Source organism: Tachypleus tridentatus, chromosome 1 (genome assembly GCF_004210375.1).
Source record: "Tachypleus tridentatus isolate NWPU-2018 chromosome 1, ASM421037v1, whole genome shotgun sequence".
In the NCBI taxonomy this organism is placed as follows: Eukaryota; Metazoa; Arthropoda; class Merostomata; order Xiphosura; family Limulidae; genus Tachypleus; species Tachypleus tridentatus.
The window spans coordinates 79,755,827-79,774,270 of NC_134825.1; the positions used below are offsets into that span (position 1 = coordinate 79,755,827).

The 18,444-nt window shown below is 32.5% G+C and overlaps 1 protein-coding gene across 1 annotated transcript; it reads right to left on the reverse strand.

Moving 5' to 3' along the window:
* Positions 1-539: 539 nt before the first annotated feature.
* Positions 540-17,190, reverse strand: LOC143253137 (uncharacterized). Its single transcript, XM_076506473.1, has 4 exons — positions 16,873-17,190; positions 12,014-12,249; positions 5,972-6,043; positions 540-4,741 (listed from the first exon to the last, which is right to left on the reverse strand). Exons 1-4 carry the CDS (start codon positions 16,985-16,987, stop codon positions 4,352-4,354), a joined length of 813 nt encoding a protein of 270 aa, XP_076362588.1. The 5' UTR covers positions 16,988-17,190; the 3' UTR covers positions 540-4,351.
* Between the last annotated feature and the right edge of the window lie 1,254 nt (positions 17,191-18,444).

Genomic DNA, 18,444 nt, shown 5'->3' on the forward strand with positions numbered 1-18,444 from the left:
GGAAACTTTCATGCTTCTCGTGCTTGGCCTAACGTTAAGTTCGTTATGCGCTGATGGATTCCATTCACCTTACCATTTCAAATCCCTTTTCGCATCCCTAACTCTAAAAGAGTGCGGCGGAAAAGGCATTCTTTTTAGCCAATAAAAACGTACAAAACATTTCAGCTCAAATTGAGAAAAACGAGATTGTGTAGTGTTGTTTGTTTTTTTCAAGAAAAAAATGTCTCCCACTGACTCGTGAGAAACCTGTTAAAAACACGAATAGCAATAACAGATTAGATGAAATACAGAAGTTTATAATTGGATAACAGAATAAAAACAAACGAGGATATCTCAATCGCTTTAAGAAAAACGTCCTCCCCAAACCACTGGCTTACTTTTCTTGTTTGCTTTCCCTTGGGAGATATACATAAAAAAGACTTAAAGAATGGATCGGTGTTTAAAATGGATCATTGCGGCCTCACACCCTTGTTACCTGTTACCTTAATGGTAACTTTTTTTTTTCAATAAATAATACAAAACAATGACATTTCAAGAACTGTATTTTAAAAACTGTTTTTATTATTTCTTCCTTAAAATCATCTTATAATCGTTAACTTCTCAATGCCAAAAGCTATACCAGATCAATTATTATTCTCATTGAATTACACAAAAACTCAAGCCTATTAACTTTAGCAAAAAGCCTTCCACCAAGATTCTTTGACATGGCATATAGAACTTCATCATAGACAGTTAAGATACATTAATAGTATTTGAAAGAAATCAGTGTGTAAGTACACATTACCTTTTAATAACCAGTCTATAACACACTACAGTAACATTTTTACGGAAATGTATATAAAAACACAACATATACAAAATGAATGAATAATTTTCACGTTTAAATACAATTAAAACTGAATTTTTTCTTGTCGAATGCATTACAGACTTGTAATAATTATAATTAAGAATAAATAACCATAGACACCATATAAGTTAAATAAATACAACACTACGTATAATATAAACTTCAAGAACATTTGAGATTATAAGGATTATATATGAGTGGACAAACCCCTAAAATGAACGTTTACAATGTTGACTTAAAACAAAACATTTTAATAAAGGCACTTCAAGTTATATTTAAACAAGCAGGGATATGCCCCAAGATTATGCTAATGTTCGGTTTCCCAAATAAAAGACATTACTTGTACAAAAACTTGCAATTTGATTTGAATATTCTATTTGCGTCGTATTTCATTTGTTGTTACATCGACCTAAGATTCATAATTTTGTTCAATTACATTGATGTACAAATATCTCGAAACCGATCAAATGGCTTCCTAGTCGTTGTAGAATATATTATAAAAAATAATCTCATCTATTAATAACTACCTTATAAATTACCTTGACTTAGTACTAATTTTTATCAAAATATATATATATATATATATATGCATAAAAGAAATGCAAAGATTATGATTTTTGTTCATGTTGACATGAATCACATGTATAATACCTAAGAATGTTATGCCCACGACAGATGTTAAATTTGAAAAACAGCTGCATATTTTACATTGTGGAAATTTACTCATACTGTTGGTTCAAATAAAACAAATTGTCGACCCATAACTTCAAAAATAATAATAATACACATTTTTCAAAAATTAATACATACTCATAAATTACTTTACTCCCTAACGCTACAATGTTTTTCAAAACTTCAAACAAAATCTCTGCCAGTTTCCTTTCACGTTTAAGCCATTTTGCGTATCTAAAGTGAGCCAGGTATCATTTCTTAAACATCACACAAACAAGTTTAGGTTAGTTACAAAACAAAGTGAAAAACAAAACGTACAGAATGATTTAAAGCTCCAACAGAAAATTAAAAGAAAAATTTCCCTGAAATTACCTTATATGTGCGTATTTATACAATGGGAAGATATAAAGTATAACAGCAATAATCGTATGGCATTATTATTGTCCCACTTTGTCTTTCAAGTGGATGTGTTAAGAGGAACTTTTACCATACTCTAAGTTTATTAGATTTTCGATTAAACACACAACCATGACATCTGACACACACAAAAGTTGTTCAATAATGATTCAGATTCTTAGGGAACAAAAAAAATTAAATTTAGTAATATAGAAATTATATTAGCAGTGAAAAAAACTTTTTTGAAAACAATTAGGTATATTTAACCCTGATAAAGCCGCAAAGGCGAAACGTTGGTTAAAATATTTTTTTTATATATATCTACAGTGTAAAGGTCGTTTTTTTTAACTTTTCTTCAAAACCCTTTAGTGTGTTACTGAAAATATATGATTTTAACTTCTAACCATTTTCCTACAGTTGTACAAAAAACATATAAAAAAACTTAGATGTTGATTAGAAATATTGCAATCAAAGAAGGTTACATATTATACAAACTAGTATCCTCTATAAGAGAGCCCATAAAAACTATTTTTAAATGTCTTAATTGTGTTATTTTAAAGTGTGTGTGTTTTTTTAAACAGCAGTTCATTCATTGCTTACTTTTAAAGGAGAACATGCGATTGAAAGTTTGACGACATATTGAACCCACGTTAATTCTGCAAAGGACGATTATCCGTTTAAAGTTATATCTTAATAGTAATTTAAAGTTTAAGATATAATTAGAAGGAGACCTATAGCCTAACTTATTTAGTTATTATCAAATAGCGGATAAAATTATAATCAAAACGAGTATCTTAAGATACCCACAGTTTAATTACGTTACCTCACTACCAAATCGTTCAAATTATATGCTATGGATTGATATTTCTATTTGTCATTTTACTTCAATAAGTCTATTTAACTTACATAGATATTTTGGTCAATAAAATGACGATACCTTCAAATCAAAAAACTATTTTTTATAACGAAAATAGTTATGGTTTTTAAAGGTTACAACCTAATAATTCATTATACCATTTTTGGACGACTGGTTCTAAGAAAAGATTAGATGGATCCAACAGAGTACCTTGTTTCAAAATAAAGATATTGATAAGTAAACAATGAACATTGATTCCAAACCAGGAAAATTTACAGGAAACTACATGCCATCGAGTTTAAGTACGAAAAAATAACATGGATGATAGGGACACAATAATGTAGAACAAATATTCACATGTTTCAGCTTGGATTCCATACAGGTGACATAAGCTACCATATTTAAAGCATAAAACAACAAGGTTTCAGCTACATATGTAAGTAACGACAAGAACAACAAGACGATCTTAAATTATGATAAACAATACAAGTCAAAAAGCCATTAAGTTTTGAATTCGTGCATGGACAACAACAGAATACAAACCATTACTTTTAAGTTGCATGTGTAAACAAGTTACGATAAGCTACTAGATTTAAGCTGAAATTATTAATATGGAAAAAAATCATTGAACATAAAATCAAATTATTGATGGTTTTAACATACCAGTCCGAGAAAATTTCCAGCAAAGACTACGTTTGAAGTGAAAGCAACAAGGAGAACAGTTATTCATCTTAAAAGCAAGACGACAACCTACTGAAATCTGAAATTTAATTTTTAGAAACATGATTGTTGCAATTGTTTATTAGTTAACATTTTTCTCGCTTGAATAAGAACGTCATTTAAATTTTGTCCGTCGGGGTAAAACTAGTTATGTGGTTGGTACAAGAGCTAGGTATAAAACAAATCATGATTTATATATATACATTGCTAACGTTAAGCAACCGAGACTACCCAATTACAATTTGATTTATTTGAAAAGAAACACTAGGTACAATCTTATTTATTCTGAATTTCGTCATGCATTTTGATCATTTGAGCGAAAATTAAATAAACAAAATGTACAAAGTACTGTTTTCAAGACACAAGTTGTCACTATGATTGTGTATGAACTACAAGAAAAACAAAAGGATACCTCTGTTTGTTATAGGTCTTTGGCATATGAAGTAGACTAGGCCTAGTACTATCACATAAACAAACGAAAGAAAACAAGAGGTCCAGTTTTTGCCACAATAAACTGATAGCACTATTGCACTGATTATATAAGGCTTTAATTTTACATGATCTGGCACTAAACATTGACCTTATAATACTTCATCCATCATCCATTTAAAGCCAATCCCAACCTCCTCTTTTACTAAGTATCACCTAATGAAATTATTCAAAATGTAAAAAACGAAGTAAAAAATAGAAAGTGCTTTTTTTCTGATTTGTATTGCAGGTGATGGTCGCATTTAAGAGGGTCTCTTTCCACCTCTCACAAGTTCTTCCTTCCTCTTTGATATAAATAAATAAATTACATATAAATAGTTCTAAACGTTTCAGAAAATCACAGTAGATTGTCATGCTGGAAGACAAATCACTTAGCCTTCGGCCGATGATATTTGACTGTTTAAGTACTCGAAAAGTACATCAGATAGCGATAAGACACTGTCGATTAGCTGGCAGTCTCGAAATTCGCGCCGAGAACATGCTTTCCAGTCCTTGAAGCTTTCATTTAAAATCTTGTTTGTGGAACTGTTGATGTCTATTTCGTGTCCTCGAACTTGGCTAGCTACTTTCAAAAAACATCTAACGTCTTGCAAGTGAACGACAACTATTTGAGCTCGTTCCACAAAGCTGAGATCGTTAGTTTTATTAACGTAACATGATATTCCGGAGCTTTGTTGTTGGTATTTCAAAAAATAGACATACGCAGTATAGTTAACTACTAACTCATCCAGTAGTTGCATTGCTTGTGATGTTTGAAGATCCTGCAAAAGAAAATGTAATGTTAACTGCAACTCCATTTAAATAATGGCAGAATAAAACATCACTGAAGAATAATTGATCAAAAACAGTTTCAACTTTTTATTATTCGATTAAAAATTATAAAGTACTAGAAACGAAAAAAAAATGTACACGTCATAATAAATTACTAACAGATAAAACATTATTTTTTTCATTCAAGGCAAAACACACAATCTGGGCATGCTAAGAATACGTGCTTAAATTAACAGTATTCTACTAAAATATTTCACCAAACTTAAAAAAAAACATATTGATATCACAGTAAAGCCAATTTAAATGATGTTGAGAGAGAAGTACAGAAATATTAACATACTTTATTTCTTTAAATGTGTATATGGAATCGCTCTCTATGGCGAACCACTTTATGTCATAGTTAATTTTAAAATCAAATATATATAAGAGGTTGACTATTTTTTTGTATTCTAAATTATTTGTACAATAATGTATTTATATCGTTCACTTGAATTGCTTTACGCCGGCAAATTGATAAAAAAAATCTTCGTTATTTAAAATAATCTTACAGACCTTTCGAAGAAACGTGTGAAAAAACCCATAAGAGTAATAAGAATTTTTAACTGTTTATTTTACGTATATTGATAAACTGGGAGACTTGAAAGCAAAAAAAAAATGTGCAACTAAGAGATAAATACGGAGCAAAGCTTATACTATTTTTACAACTGAAATCTCAGTAAGTGTTAAATCTATCTAAAGAAAACATTATGTTTTTTTCATCCGTGAACCTTTTTCAAAGATTACAAGTGTACAAACAAACGCTTTAACTGAAACCCATAAAAAAGAATTAAAATATAAACTATACTTGATAGATTTAGTAGGCTTAATAAGTGTAACTTATTTTTGTAACAAGCTAGTTGTTCTAATACTTATACGCTGCCCGCTGCTTGTACAGCGGTATGTCTACGGATTTACAACGCTAAAATCAGCGGTACGATTTCTCTCGGTGGGCTCAGCAGATAGCCCGATATGGGTTTGCTATAAGAAAACACAAACATGCCTAAACGCCGAGATAAGTGACATTCAGAATAAGTGAGACAATACATCAATGCTAAAAGTATATTGGTCGTTTCTTAGGATGAAATAAAAAACATGTTTTCACTCGTATGTTTTGAGATTTTATGCATGCATGATATCATAAAATTGAAGAATAATCTGTTGGTCAGTTTTCGTTTACATACCTTTAGTCTGTTCACATTGGGAATCTCATACACGTCATGAACAAACTGATCTGAGCATTCAATTACCAAGTTCTGTAAAGAAGAGAAAAATTAAACATCAGTTAAATGTTTCAAAGCTTATTTGAATTGAATATTGGCACAGTAAAAATATGAAACAAATGAAGTGTTATCAAATCATATTAAGTCGAATACAATTAGATATTCTTGCTAAAGACGTTAAATACGTTTCTTTGTCAGACCTGTATGCGATATACGTTTCGTCTTAACACGAGAAGTTCTTTCTTGCCCTTTAACCTTTAAACAGCGGGAATGTTGTAGGTAACAACATCAACTAATGATGGCCGCCGTTTAAGGGTTAAGCAAACGAAAATGCTACAATAGGACAGAAGAATTTTGCCGGCTATGAAAACTTCATTGTTATTTGTTATTGTAATAATATATACAAGTTTTATATATAAGTGGGAACGGTTGTTGTTGTTATGAATTAAGCACAAAATTAATCAATGAGCTATCTGTACTCTACCGATTACGAATATCGAAACCCGATTTTTAGGGTTGTAAGTCCGCAGACATACCGCTGAGCCACTGGGGGGCAAGTGGGAACGGAGAAGTATTCATTTGTATCTGTTTATTTGGCTTTTATAATTTTTCTCAAAAAGAATTTAGGTTATTAGAATACCAAATTTTGATACAGCATACACATTTTGGATCATTTAATTTTGATGTGATAATTTGTTTCTTTCAAACTAGGGCGGTCGACTCGCAATCTGATCTGAGGGTCACGGGTTCGAACCCTTGTTCCCCCAGACAGCAATGGAACCGTTATAAATGACTCTGAAATCCACTATAAAGTAACAAAGTACCCTAAGAGTTGGTGATTTTTGATGATGACTAGCTGCTCACACTGCTAGGAATGACTAGAGCAGATAACTCACGTGTAGCTTTGCGCGAAAGTCGAAACAAACCAAATCAAAATCTTTCAAATTATTTTATTTAAATTTTGTTTATCTTTAGCACAAACAGCTCTTCTTGTGATTATGAGCGAATTCAATATTATCTCTATCCATTGTGTTCTGTATTTCATTTTATTAGAACATGCGATTTTCTCTGTATTGAATTAATACGTATTTTTGTTGTTGTTTACTTTAATGAAGCAAGTCTATTCAAACAACCCTTTTGACTTATTCAAAATTAGCAATGCTAATGTTTTAGTAAACTACCAAGTAACCTCACAGCCGCATATCTTCCTACTTTTTTTGTCTTTACGCATTTATTGCTCCAGGGTTCGTTGTTCAGTAAAAACCAAATTTATTGTGGCTATATTGAATCGAACTACCGGCTGTTCTGTTATTTCTCATGAATATTACACGAAAAGAAACAAAATTAGAAAAACCAGACTAGTAAACCTCTAGCTTCACTCTTCTTTATATCTGTCTGCAGGCACACACCTGCATTGGTTTTAGGTGACTCATTCAGGGTCAAGTAGATCTAGTTTCTACCCATTCCCCTCTCGAGCTACCCCACCCTTTCCGGATTCCAAGGAGACGGCGACTGATGACCGATATTTGTAATCGGAAATGTCAGGCATGAAGTTTAAATACCCCCCTCGCTCGAACATCTTACCTACTCCAATTATTTGCTAAAACCGTCTTGGAAATATATACAAGGATTTCAACTGTTAGAGGTCAATTCATTAATATAAAATCTGCGAGACTTCAAACGCGCTGTACTTTTTACTACCGCTTGAAGGTACACACGTGCACAAATTTGGCTGTTCAGAAACTATAATTTGTAGGTTCTTATTTTTGTGACGGAATAAGTAGTTCTGGTTTTATTTCGTTTTCCTTTTTTGTTTTATTTTCCATTTCATGTTTAGTTTAATGATTGAAATTTAATTTACCACATAGCAAGGCGGGCTTCATGAAAACCAAACTAGACGTTACATATTATCTGTTTTCGTTACAAATAAACACTATATAGTATTTAAAATGATAAATTATACAGTGGTTATCAACAATATAAAATCAAATTAAACTTAAAAATCTTATCTTTATTAAACATCAACAAAAGGAGAAATATGAGTGCATACAATAATTTACTCGTCTCAAGTAAACTGTTAGCGTATGGTACGATTTGCTTTTAAAACTACTTTCAACGAGTTTTATTTATAATGTAAGACATAAATTATTCCTTATCATTTATTAAAAGACGTATTCCTACAAAATGCAATCAGATTCAGCCCTAGCTTTCTATATATTGTCATGATATAAAACAATTCTCTCCATCTACCTTGCAAGTAAAGAACTGCTAATTATTAAAAACTAGATAACGGGATACCAAATAAATTTACCTGAAACGGTTGCTTACCAGTTAGGGTATATTAGTTGCATAAACTATATTTATCTAATCTTCCCGTGTATTAGGTAGCGTAATATCAAACTTAAGGGTCAGGTTAATTTAACGTTGTAAACCGGGTGGCGTACTTTTAGATGCATAAACTACGATAAATTACCTTATACCAAACATACGAATCAGAGTAACTTTCACCTATAATTAATCAGTTGGCAAAAAATAAATAAAAAATATGAATAGATAAAAGTTTCTCTTCTCACCTACCAGGTGGCAAATACCATACACAGGAATAAGGCTCAATTCGCTTTTTAATGGATTTCTTTTTAAAGAACATCATTATCCTGTGACGCTGCTATTCAACGAATGTATTGCGTGACTACGTTGGTGATTCATTTTGTTAAGAGGTATACCATACTGGATAATTATCTATAGCTAAAATCGAAAAATTGTGTGCGTATCGATGACTGTCTATGGCTCCTTACAAAGGCTGTGCAAAGAGCGGATAGTGCTATGTGTGGAATAGTTTCATGTGAATATGGGTAAAATGTTTTGTACTGAGGCATCGAAACGTTTGGTTTTGTTTAGTTGTTTTGAATTTCATGCAAAGCTACACGAGGGCTATCTGCGCTAGCCGTTTCTAATTTACTAGTGTAAGACTAGAGGAAAAGCAACTAGTCACACCACCCACCGCCAACTCTCGGGCTACTCTTTTACCAATAAATAGTGGGATTGACCGACACATTATAACGCCTCCACAGCTGAAAGGGCGAACATGTTTGGTGTGACGAGAATTCGACCCCGCAACCCTTAGATTGCCATAACAACCTGGTCATATCGAAACGTTCTACAATACCAACCTCTCCTCTGTTTACCAATCTTTATGGTTCTATATTATCAAGTAAATCTGAATCGTAAAGCCTTACTCAAAATTTAAATAAAAACATTTCAAAGGTAATCTTTAAATGTACTTTATTGTTCATGTTTTTATTTTGTTAAATAGAATCAAAACAACGGGATATCTCGCACTGTCTCTTCACTATTTACAAAATTTTAGCGAGCTGGAACAATCACGAAGAAAATAATTTTTCGATGTTGCTTACACCTAGAACTTAGTGTCATGGGGATTTCCCCGACCAAGTAGGACGTCTCTTGTGTGATGAAACTTTACCTGTCTACACGATTTGACTCCAACCAAACCACAGCGTTTCTTTGATCAAACATAGAACATTGCATGACTTACTACAGCAACGTGATTGCCTTATCCTCACGTCATAAGCAGAAAATGACATGCCCAGACTGTTCGTTAAATCGTTCAACTAGAGTAGACCTGTTTAACTGCATATCCAAATAAAAGTGCAAACTTCATATCATATTTGACGTCTTAACCAACAGCAACTTACCATTTTCAAGCCTTTTCCTCAATCCTAGCTTAACCTTTACACAGTATTGATGCCTAACATATTAGTTTATTTCTTTTTTCTATTATTTATTCAAACTGAAGGATTTTAAGCCTAAAAATATTATCATAGATGAAATGTTCTTAACGTAGGCTTAAGCTTAAACATTTCTATTTACATAAAGAACTTTGAGGACACGCTTTTAGGGTCAATTCAATGCATTTGTAAAGTTTATATGAACCCAAATAATAACAAGTGTTATAAATTATGGGTTTTATTTTACAATCTTAAACTTTGAAAACTTGTTATTTAAAATATTTAGCATACTCTTTAACTGATATGAGCACAATTCGTGGACAAAGATTTATTTTCTTTTTCTAGTTTGGATCTAACTTTGTTTCGTTGTATGTTCAATGATTATTGGTATTTGTGTAAATTTTATTGTGGAAAAGTCAAACAGGCTTAGTTGCTACGTTAACAAGTTTCATAAGAAACGCAGAATTTTGTTTAGAAAAATCAGCATTGAATTTATGAAACAAAGTATAATTAAATGTTATATTTCAATAAATTATCTCAACGTGCAGCTTTTATAAGTGATATTTTCACTAAAAGGCAGATTACTATTTACCTGAATATATGAAAACCGTTCTTTGAATAAAGTTATTGTTTCATTCTGTAAGAGGGTGAGTAATCTCTGAAGAGCTAAACCAAAACGGTAAATCCGTACTTGACGAAAACAAATTACGCAACCAAGCCTTTCTTTTTCAGGATGAGAATTATAATAGGGCAAAGAACTTAATTTTTCCCGGTAACTTGGTCATTGATCCTGGTGTTACAAATAGTAACCAAGCTTCAGTCGCTCAAAAATCAATTCATTAAAAATAATAAAACATTTTCTTATCTGAAATCTAAATCAGTACTTTTAAACGTTACTTTAACGCATGGTTCAATGAAATGTAATTATCACGGTAGAAATCCGATGTGCGAGCTCGGTATACAAGTATAATTATAAACTCCTAAAAGAAGAACTTGTAACCTCCTTCATTTCACTCTTATTTATTCAGTTATGTATAAATTATAAATGCGCATGATAACATTTTAATTCGCTTTAAACCTATCGGCATTCGATCTTTTTTTTTTTTATCCAGAACGTGTTTTCCAAACATCTTGGCCTGGCATGGCCAAGCGCGTAAGGCGTGCGAGTCGTAATCTGAGGGTCGCGGGTTCGCGCCCGAGTCGCGCCAAACATGCTCGCCCTCCCAACCGTGGGGGCGTTATAATGTGGCGGTCAATCCCACTATTCGTTGGTAAAAGAGTAGCCCAAGAGTTGGCGGTGGGTGGTGATGACTAGCTGCCTTCCCTCTAGTCTTACACTGCTAAATTAGGGACGGCTAGCACAGATAGCCCTTGAGTAGCTTTGTGCGAAATTCCAAAACAAACAAACCAAACATCTTGCATTGTATATTTACACCTTGAAAATAATTCAAATGTGAAAATATTATTTTTTACTTAAACTTGTATTATTAAACTTGCAAGGTGAACCCAAGACTTCAACAAGTTCTAAATCAAAATTATGAGAACTAAAAGAAAGCAGAAATTAGTGAGAACATACCACAAATTAATATATTAAAAACATTAACGACACCAAGTTAGGTTTCTGATAGCTTAGACATGGCCTGAATAAAATATAGCGTGAGTTTAAATATTCTTTTGTGCATTATTACTTGAACTTTGTAATAGCATATACCTCCTTTAATCGGCGTTATTATTAAATTATAATTACTTGCATTTTATTTAAAGTTCGTATTAGTCTTTTACTTTTATAGGTTTTCATTAAGAGAGTGAAATAATTCAGCAATTAGAAATACAACCTTTAAAACATTCAGCCCCTGGTTAGAAGGATAAATGATTTGTCTTTTTTTATATATTTGTAAACCAGTTAGAAAGCATTGTAGAAGGATCTAAAACATATTTTATAAATATTAATTCACACAAGAAAAATGTATTATAAGATGATAGAATTAGATGAAACTCTGTGTGAAAATACACTGTTGAACATTCTGTTTGCAATCCAAATATCCTATTTTGGAAAAAAAAAAATTATTAACACTGAAAATACCAAGAACAAAAATCCGTTGTATGGAACACACCACAGAACTTTTGATTTTCCTAGCCAAATATATAATCTATTAAAATGATGGAAACGGAACTTTTTGTGGATATCGGGGGAACCCTTTGTTTGAGTATAAAGCGTACCATTAATTTAAATTAAGACCAAACTAGACACACTTACAGATCGACGCATTTCCTTCGTGACATTATTCAAGCTGCTTACGCGCTTTTGCACGGACTTCAACATTTCTGCGTAGTCCACCTGAGCAGAACCTTGCTCCAACGTAAAGCTGTAACCGCTGCAAGGGTTCCGAAGATTTGGGGCGAATGGCTGTTCCGAAACCAGTACGTCGTTCGGTTCACGTTCCACTGGATGACCAGTCACGTAACCGAAAATATGAAGAACGATGAGAAGGCCTAAAGGAAATACATTTACAAATTATTACTAAGTATATTGGATATTTATAGTTGATCTCTGTGAATACTAGTACACGTTACTATAAGAACTTTTATTTACTACACATTATTACAAACGCAACTGGGGTAATCAAAAATGGACAGGTATAACGTTTACAGTGTCACGTTTTTTTTTAATATTGTGCAGTGGTTCTAACAAAGTAACATTGTCAAACCTCTCTGTAATTTTGTATTTATTCAAAACTAAAACCTACTGTAATAAATCCTCAACAAAACCAGCTTCATCAAGAAAAATAATGAATGTAATATAAATGTATGTTTGTTTTTAAATAATTAAGCGATTAACAGAAAGCATACGCACTATTTTTAATTTATACTTTTAGAGCATGAATGAAAGAAACAATTCATAAATTTAACCATAGAGCTCAAAATGCACGAATAAAAAATTGTTTGTTCGAATTTCCTGCAAAGTTGCACGAGGGCTATCTGCACTAGCCATCCTTAATTTGGCAGAAAATCACTAGATGGAAGGCAGCTAGTCATCACCACCCACCGCCAACTCTTAAGCTACTCTTTTACCAACGAATAGTGGGATTGACTGTCACATTACAACGTCCTCATAGTTGAAATAATAGGTGCAGCGAGGTTTCGAACCCGCAGATTGCAAGTCGAGCGCCCTAACCAATATGACATGCCAGCCCTAAGAAAGAGAGAATAGTATATGAAAATTAACATGATACATGTATGTGACAGATGGTAATAAAAAATATCACAATTACCAATGGTGCAAAATGAACTAATGTGAAACATGATACTGCTCGTCTTTGGATTGACTGAAAAAGCACGCATTTCTATACTTGTACTTAAAATATTTTAAGACATAATAAGCACAATCTTTCACAACAATATTTTCGACCATGTTTAATTTTAAACATTTTCATATGCTTTTTAAATCCTATCACAAATCGTTTTGAATAAGAATGTGTAGCGATATATGTTTATGGTTACATTGTTGTTGTAATGTGATCTGTCACCTCTGAACTACAGTAGAATAAAAAACGGATATTACTCTGTAAGTTGTATTAATGACATATTTTTCTTCATCCATTTCTTCATTTTCTGACTTCAGCTTGTAGACAGCTAAGAAAGCTGTCAATTCTATGATTGATCGATGAAGCAGTGAAGTCACGTGAGACGCCTTCAATCTTTGCATTAGATTAATGAAGTGATGATGTCATTTGTGAGATATCAAGTGAATGTTTCTATGTAACAATTTTGGTTTCCTGTTCTTTTATAGGTGTACAAAAGTGATATTGAAAGCAGCACAGTTTCCAAACTTTACCAATAAAGCAGTAAAGCTGCCATTTTTCAACATACTTTTATATGAATGTTAAGCTCGCTGAAGTGTAGTTCCTAAGCATATACTTAAATCCGGCTACAACTCTCTATCCTACGTAAGTGTTATTCGATTTGGTTAATCACCATCAATACACACACACACAAAAAAAAAAAGAGTTTTGTTAGTAAAACATGTGAATATATTATTTATTCATTTACAATTTTTTAATTAATTCTGATAACAATGCTATGCTCGTTGTTGGAATAATATTGAAGATTATCTATTTTTATATGTTATATAAATACAAACAATAACTTTATTAAGATAATTCTTGAGTTGAATTTGGAACTTTTCATGTTAATAAGGTTAACTAATCTCGTTATAATTTTCGAGGTTAAGTTGGTATTTTTAATCTGTTTTCCTTTTTCAATGGTACAGCTATGATTATTGTGTTAACGAGATATATCGTTGTACAGTTAATCTTAGAATTAAATATGGCCCTTTTGAGCAACTGTATTGAATTTTATTCATTGTGAAGAAAATCCTATCAATAAATATTTTCATTTTAAAATATTGTATTTAATAAGAGTTTAATCGTGTCTCAGTTCGTTCTTTCTAATCTACAATACATTTGTAAGACAAGAATATCTTTTTAATTTCTTAATCGATATTTATTTAAATTATCCTGTATTCTCACAATTTTAATTTTATCAGTTCTTTAATGACTCAAATTTAATATTTATATGCTACCTGTTTCGTTATTTATTAATGTTGTACTTTTTATTAATCTCAGTTTTCTTCTTGAGTTAAGAGATCTATGTATTCATACACAATGCTCCTTCCATTTGCAACAGTTCACTTACATACTAATATTTGATTACATACAATTTTATTTTGTATTTACATAAGTGCGATACTCTAACATTTATTCAACAATATGACTCTTACAACCATAGCGAAGAGGAAGTAAGAAGGTTATCATAAAACTTCAACAAATCCCTAAAGATTTAATAACTTAAAAACGTATACCTCTGATTTATGTACTTATAAAATACAGTAATTATTTCATTATAAACAGCAATACGTCTTTTTATTTATTATATTTATCAACAAAACATATTTATTATAAATAGCATGATGAGCTCTATCTCATTACGTATTATAATACCTACAAATATTATTTGCCATTTTGGATTACCCAAACATACCCAAAGTTTCTGCATAGTTCATCCTAATTAGCAATATGTAGTTTCATCTTCTTGCTTTCTCTTTAGTTTCAGCGTGAATTTCACACACAAACATATATATAAGCTGATTTTACTTGAAATCCCGGGATTTCTGTTTCAAAAGCAACCAGTGGTTGGTCAAGTTTGCGAAATTTTTCTTCTGTCCCCCTCAATGTTTTCTTAAAGAAAGTGATTGTGGCTAGTTCCTCCTACTTAAACAATAGTACTTTCTGTAAGATTCATCAAATGAATCTTTGATTAGAATATAAATATATATATGAAGGACTCCAGACGGAACCCTTCTAATGCGAATGCCATGTCATACGAGTGAGAATAGAAGTATTTCCTTTCGAATAGAAAGAAGAGTATAAGATCTTGTTACGAAGCTTGAATTTCTATAGTTAAAAATAACTTGGAGTGGGTTTTATCCATCGCGTCTAATATTGCATAGATCATGTTTCGTTCTACGTACATTGAACGTAAACTGGAAGTCAAGTGTAGGCACACTTTATATGCATTCGTTATTAATAATATTCTGGTCACAGTTTAAGCATGCTACTTTCCTATTTCACTGGTTCATGATATGAAGATTGTTACCTTAAGATTATTATGATTACTTCATTACTAGGCTATTATATCAGCACTGTTGTAATTAATAGATAATAGTGTAAAGAATGTAACTATATTATAAAGTAACGTATATATATATATAAAGTGTAGTCTTTTCGAGCGCAATAAATATATATAAATATTGTATTTCAAGCATCACTACGTTCGAAATATCGTATCTTTTGTTTATATGTTTGATTCCGGTAGGTCGGTAGCCCTCTTTACTGAGCATGCAAGTTATGTCCACAGGGACTGTAATTTTGAATTGATGGTTAGAAATATTAAACAGTGTAAGACTTTAGTTACTTCCTGTATATATAGCACTATAGAAAGGGACGTTGGCTGAAGAGAGGTGTTAAAGCTGCGAAAGCGCTACCATCGTACCGAAATAAAAATGTAAATACAAGCATGACAACGTTTAAACCTTGTAATGCTTTGAACATTTATACATATACACACACACATTTCAAGACAATTACTAGCACATAATATGAAAAGTTTCTAGTACATACCAAAATAGTTGATAGCAAGTGATGTCAAGCTGCAGTTACTACACTATGAAACCAAGAATGTAACTAATATATTATATATCAAAATAATTCTTCGTTTCTCACTACTTTATGATGGTAAGGTGTCGATATTCACCGACTGCTGTGTTTCATACATTTCAGTTACGATAAAAACATGGATGCTATAAAGGTCAAACTATAAATAACCTTAATGAAGACACTTCTTTCACAGTCCACTGAACAACACACTTTAAAACAGACATTACCTCACCATGAAGAATTGTTAACCATCGCTTGTTCCACAGGGACTGGAATTTTGAATTGATGGTTAAAAACTTGTTGGTGCTATGGTTATATGTAGTTTAGTGGATGTCATCTTACTCAAATAAAACGATTCGTGCTACGAAAAGATACAGCGATACTAAATCTGCAGCTTTCAGTGTTTATTTTGAGACACTTATCATTTTGAACATAAATAACTTACGTCTCAGAAGATTTGACGTAAGTCTACGACTTCCCGTTAACTCAGCTGCATCAGACAGTTTTACATCACCCGCAGATATTACCAGTCTGACTGCATATACTTATAAGATCTTCAAGGTTGTATGTATCGCGACGTTTGGAAATTAAGGGATTGAGAAAACTCGGTAACATAGTCAAGGATTCGGAACGCAGCCGCTGTCGATAGAGAAAAATGACGCAAAACATTGTTCAAATAGTAGCAGGTACTGGCACGAATCCATGTTTTCCTCGCGTAATCTTACGAGGGTTACGTGCTTGTGAAGCAAAGACCGTGCATTCGTGGCTGCTTATCATTATCGTCCACCCGATGGTAGGAATATATAAACAGACAGGTACAGGTGGAACACAAAGCATGCGTAGGTTTGGGCTTCCCACTTAGGTTAGAGGCTTATTTTATATAAAGATAGGCTTAACTTACCTGTTAAAAACTTTCGAATTTTGAAAACATCTGTAACCATCAGGTGATGAGTCGAGCAGACACGTAATAACACGTTCACTTGTAAAATATGCAGCCCGGGCGCTCTTAGTGTCATGATTCTATTGGTATTGTATCAGGTAACAACGGCGAATGGACAGCTTGATTGGGCAAAAAAGGAAACTAAACGAAAGTTGTGGCTGCCTGTTCCACTGACTCGCTTTTATATTATAGGATGCCACTATTTTTCCGCCGGCTAGTGGGGATTTCAGATTTTGTGGGTTGTGTTGTGACGTACGTGTACGTCACGAGGGATTTGATGTCATTCCGGCCGGATGCTACCATGGAAAGCGCGCGCGAGTGGACTGCACTGTGAACAGACCAATCCACGTAAAGAATGACCGACAGAAAAGAGTGCTGAAGACGTGAAAGAACACGTGGCGACCAATAACACATGTAAAAAGCTTCTGATTACATTTGTTGTTCTAGCTCATTTCAGGATACAAACAGAATGTAAGTTATTTCAAAGGTCAGGATTCCATGTCAAACTTTCACATGCGCTGTGAGAAAGATATTGTTATCACAGAAACCAAACGAACACCGAATTATGAGAAACCAAATCTCTTACGTCACGCTACTCTACTCAGAAATGTAGCATTTATATATCTATCTATATATATTTTCTGGGGATGGTATTTACTTCCGTTTTTGATAAATCTACTAACGTTTAGTTGTGACAAGATACATTGACAACTTTCGTATCAACAAAAAAATATTGCATGCTATTCTAAGAACTTAAGTTTCTTAGGGCATTATTTCGCATTGCTATTTGCCAAGAATCATGCTGAATCATAACTAGTGAAAGATAGGTACCCTTTTGATAAAATAACTTACTTGGTCTTTAAAGAAATCAAGGGAGAGTATATCCAGGTCTTTAATACATCATCGTTTTTGTTATAGACTTTCATCCAAAACATTTTCCAAACTACACCACATTTTGTATGATCTATTAAGTAAAACACTATTGACTGGTCAGCGGTAGAATCAGTAAAATATTACCTCAAACATTTCCCATGTCTATTGCTTGTTATAATCTGTAAAGCTAGTGTTTAAACAAAGATTTTCTTCGGCTCTTAATGAAACATTTAATGTGATGCTATAAATGGGATGTGAACCTAAAGCCTGCCAGTCATAATATTAAATTTATTGTTGTGACCTTGGTATTGCGTAGGCCCTTATAGTTTGTCTCCACACCCATTCAAATTCGTAAAGCCATTTTTCTCTTTTAAGAACGTATACGAGCTGTTAAAACAAAGATTATCAAACATAAGATCTTCGATTTTCTAGATGTAGAGAAAAATCCAAAAATAGCACGACAAAAATTTCATTTTTTTGATGACAAGAAACCCACTTGAAATAAAAATGTATCTCAGAAGAGCTTCTATGGGTATTAACACTTTTATTGATAAGCAGAGAACAACGTTTCGACCTTCCTAGGTCAACTTCAGGTTGACTCTTCTTATCAAAAAAATTCATTTTCTTCACGTTTTACCCTCCAGCAATACAAAATCCCTC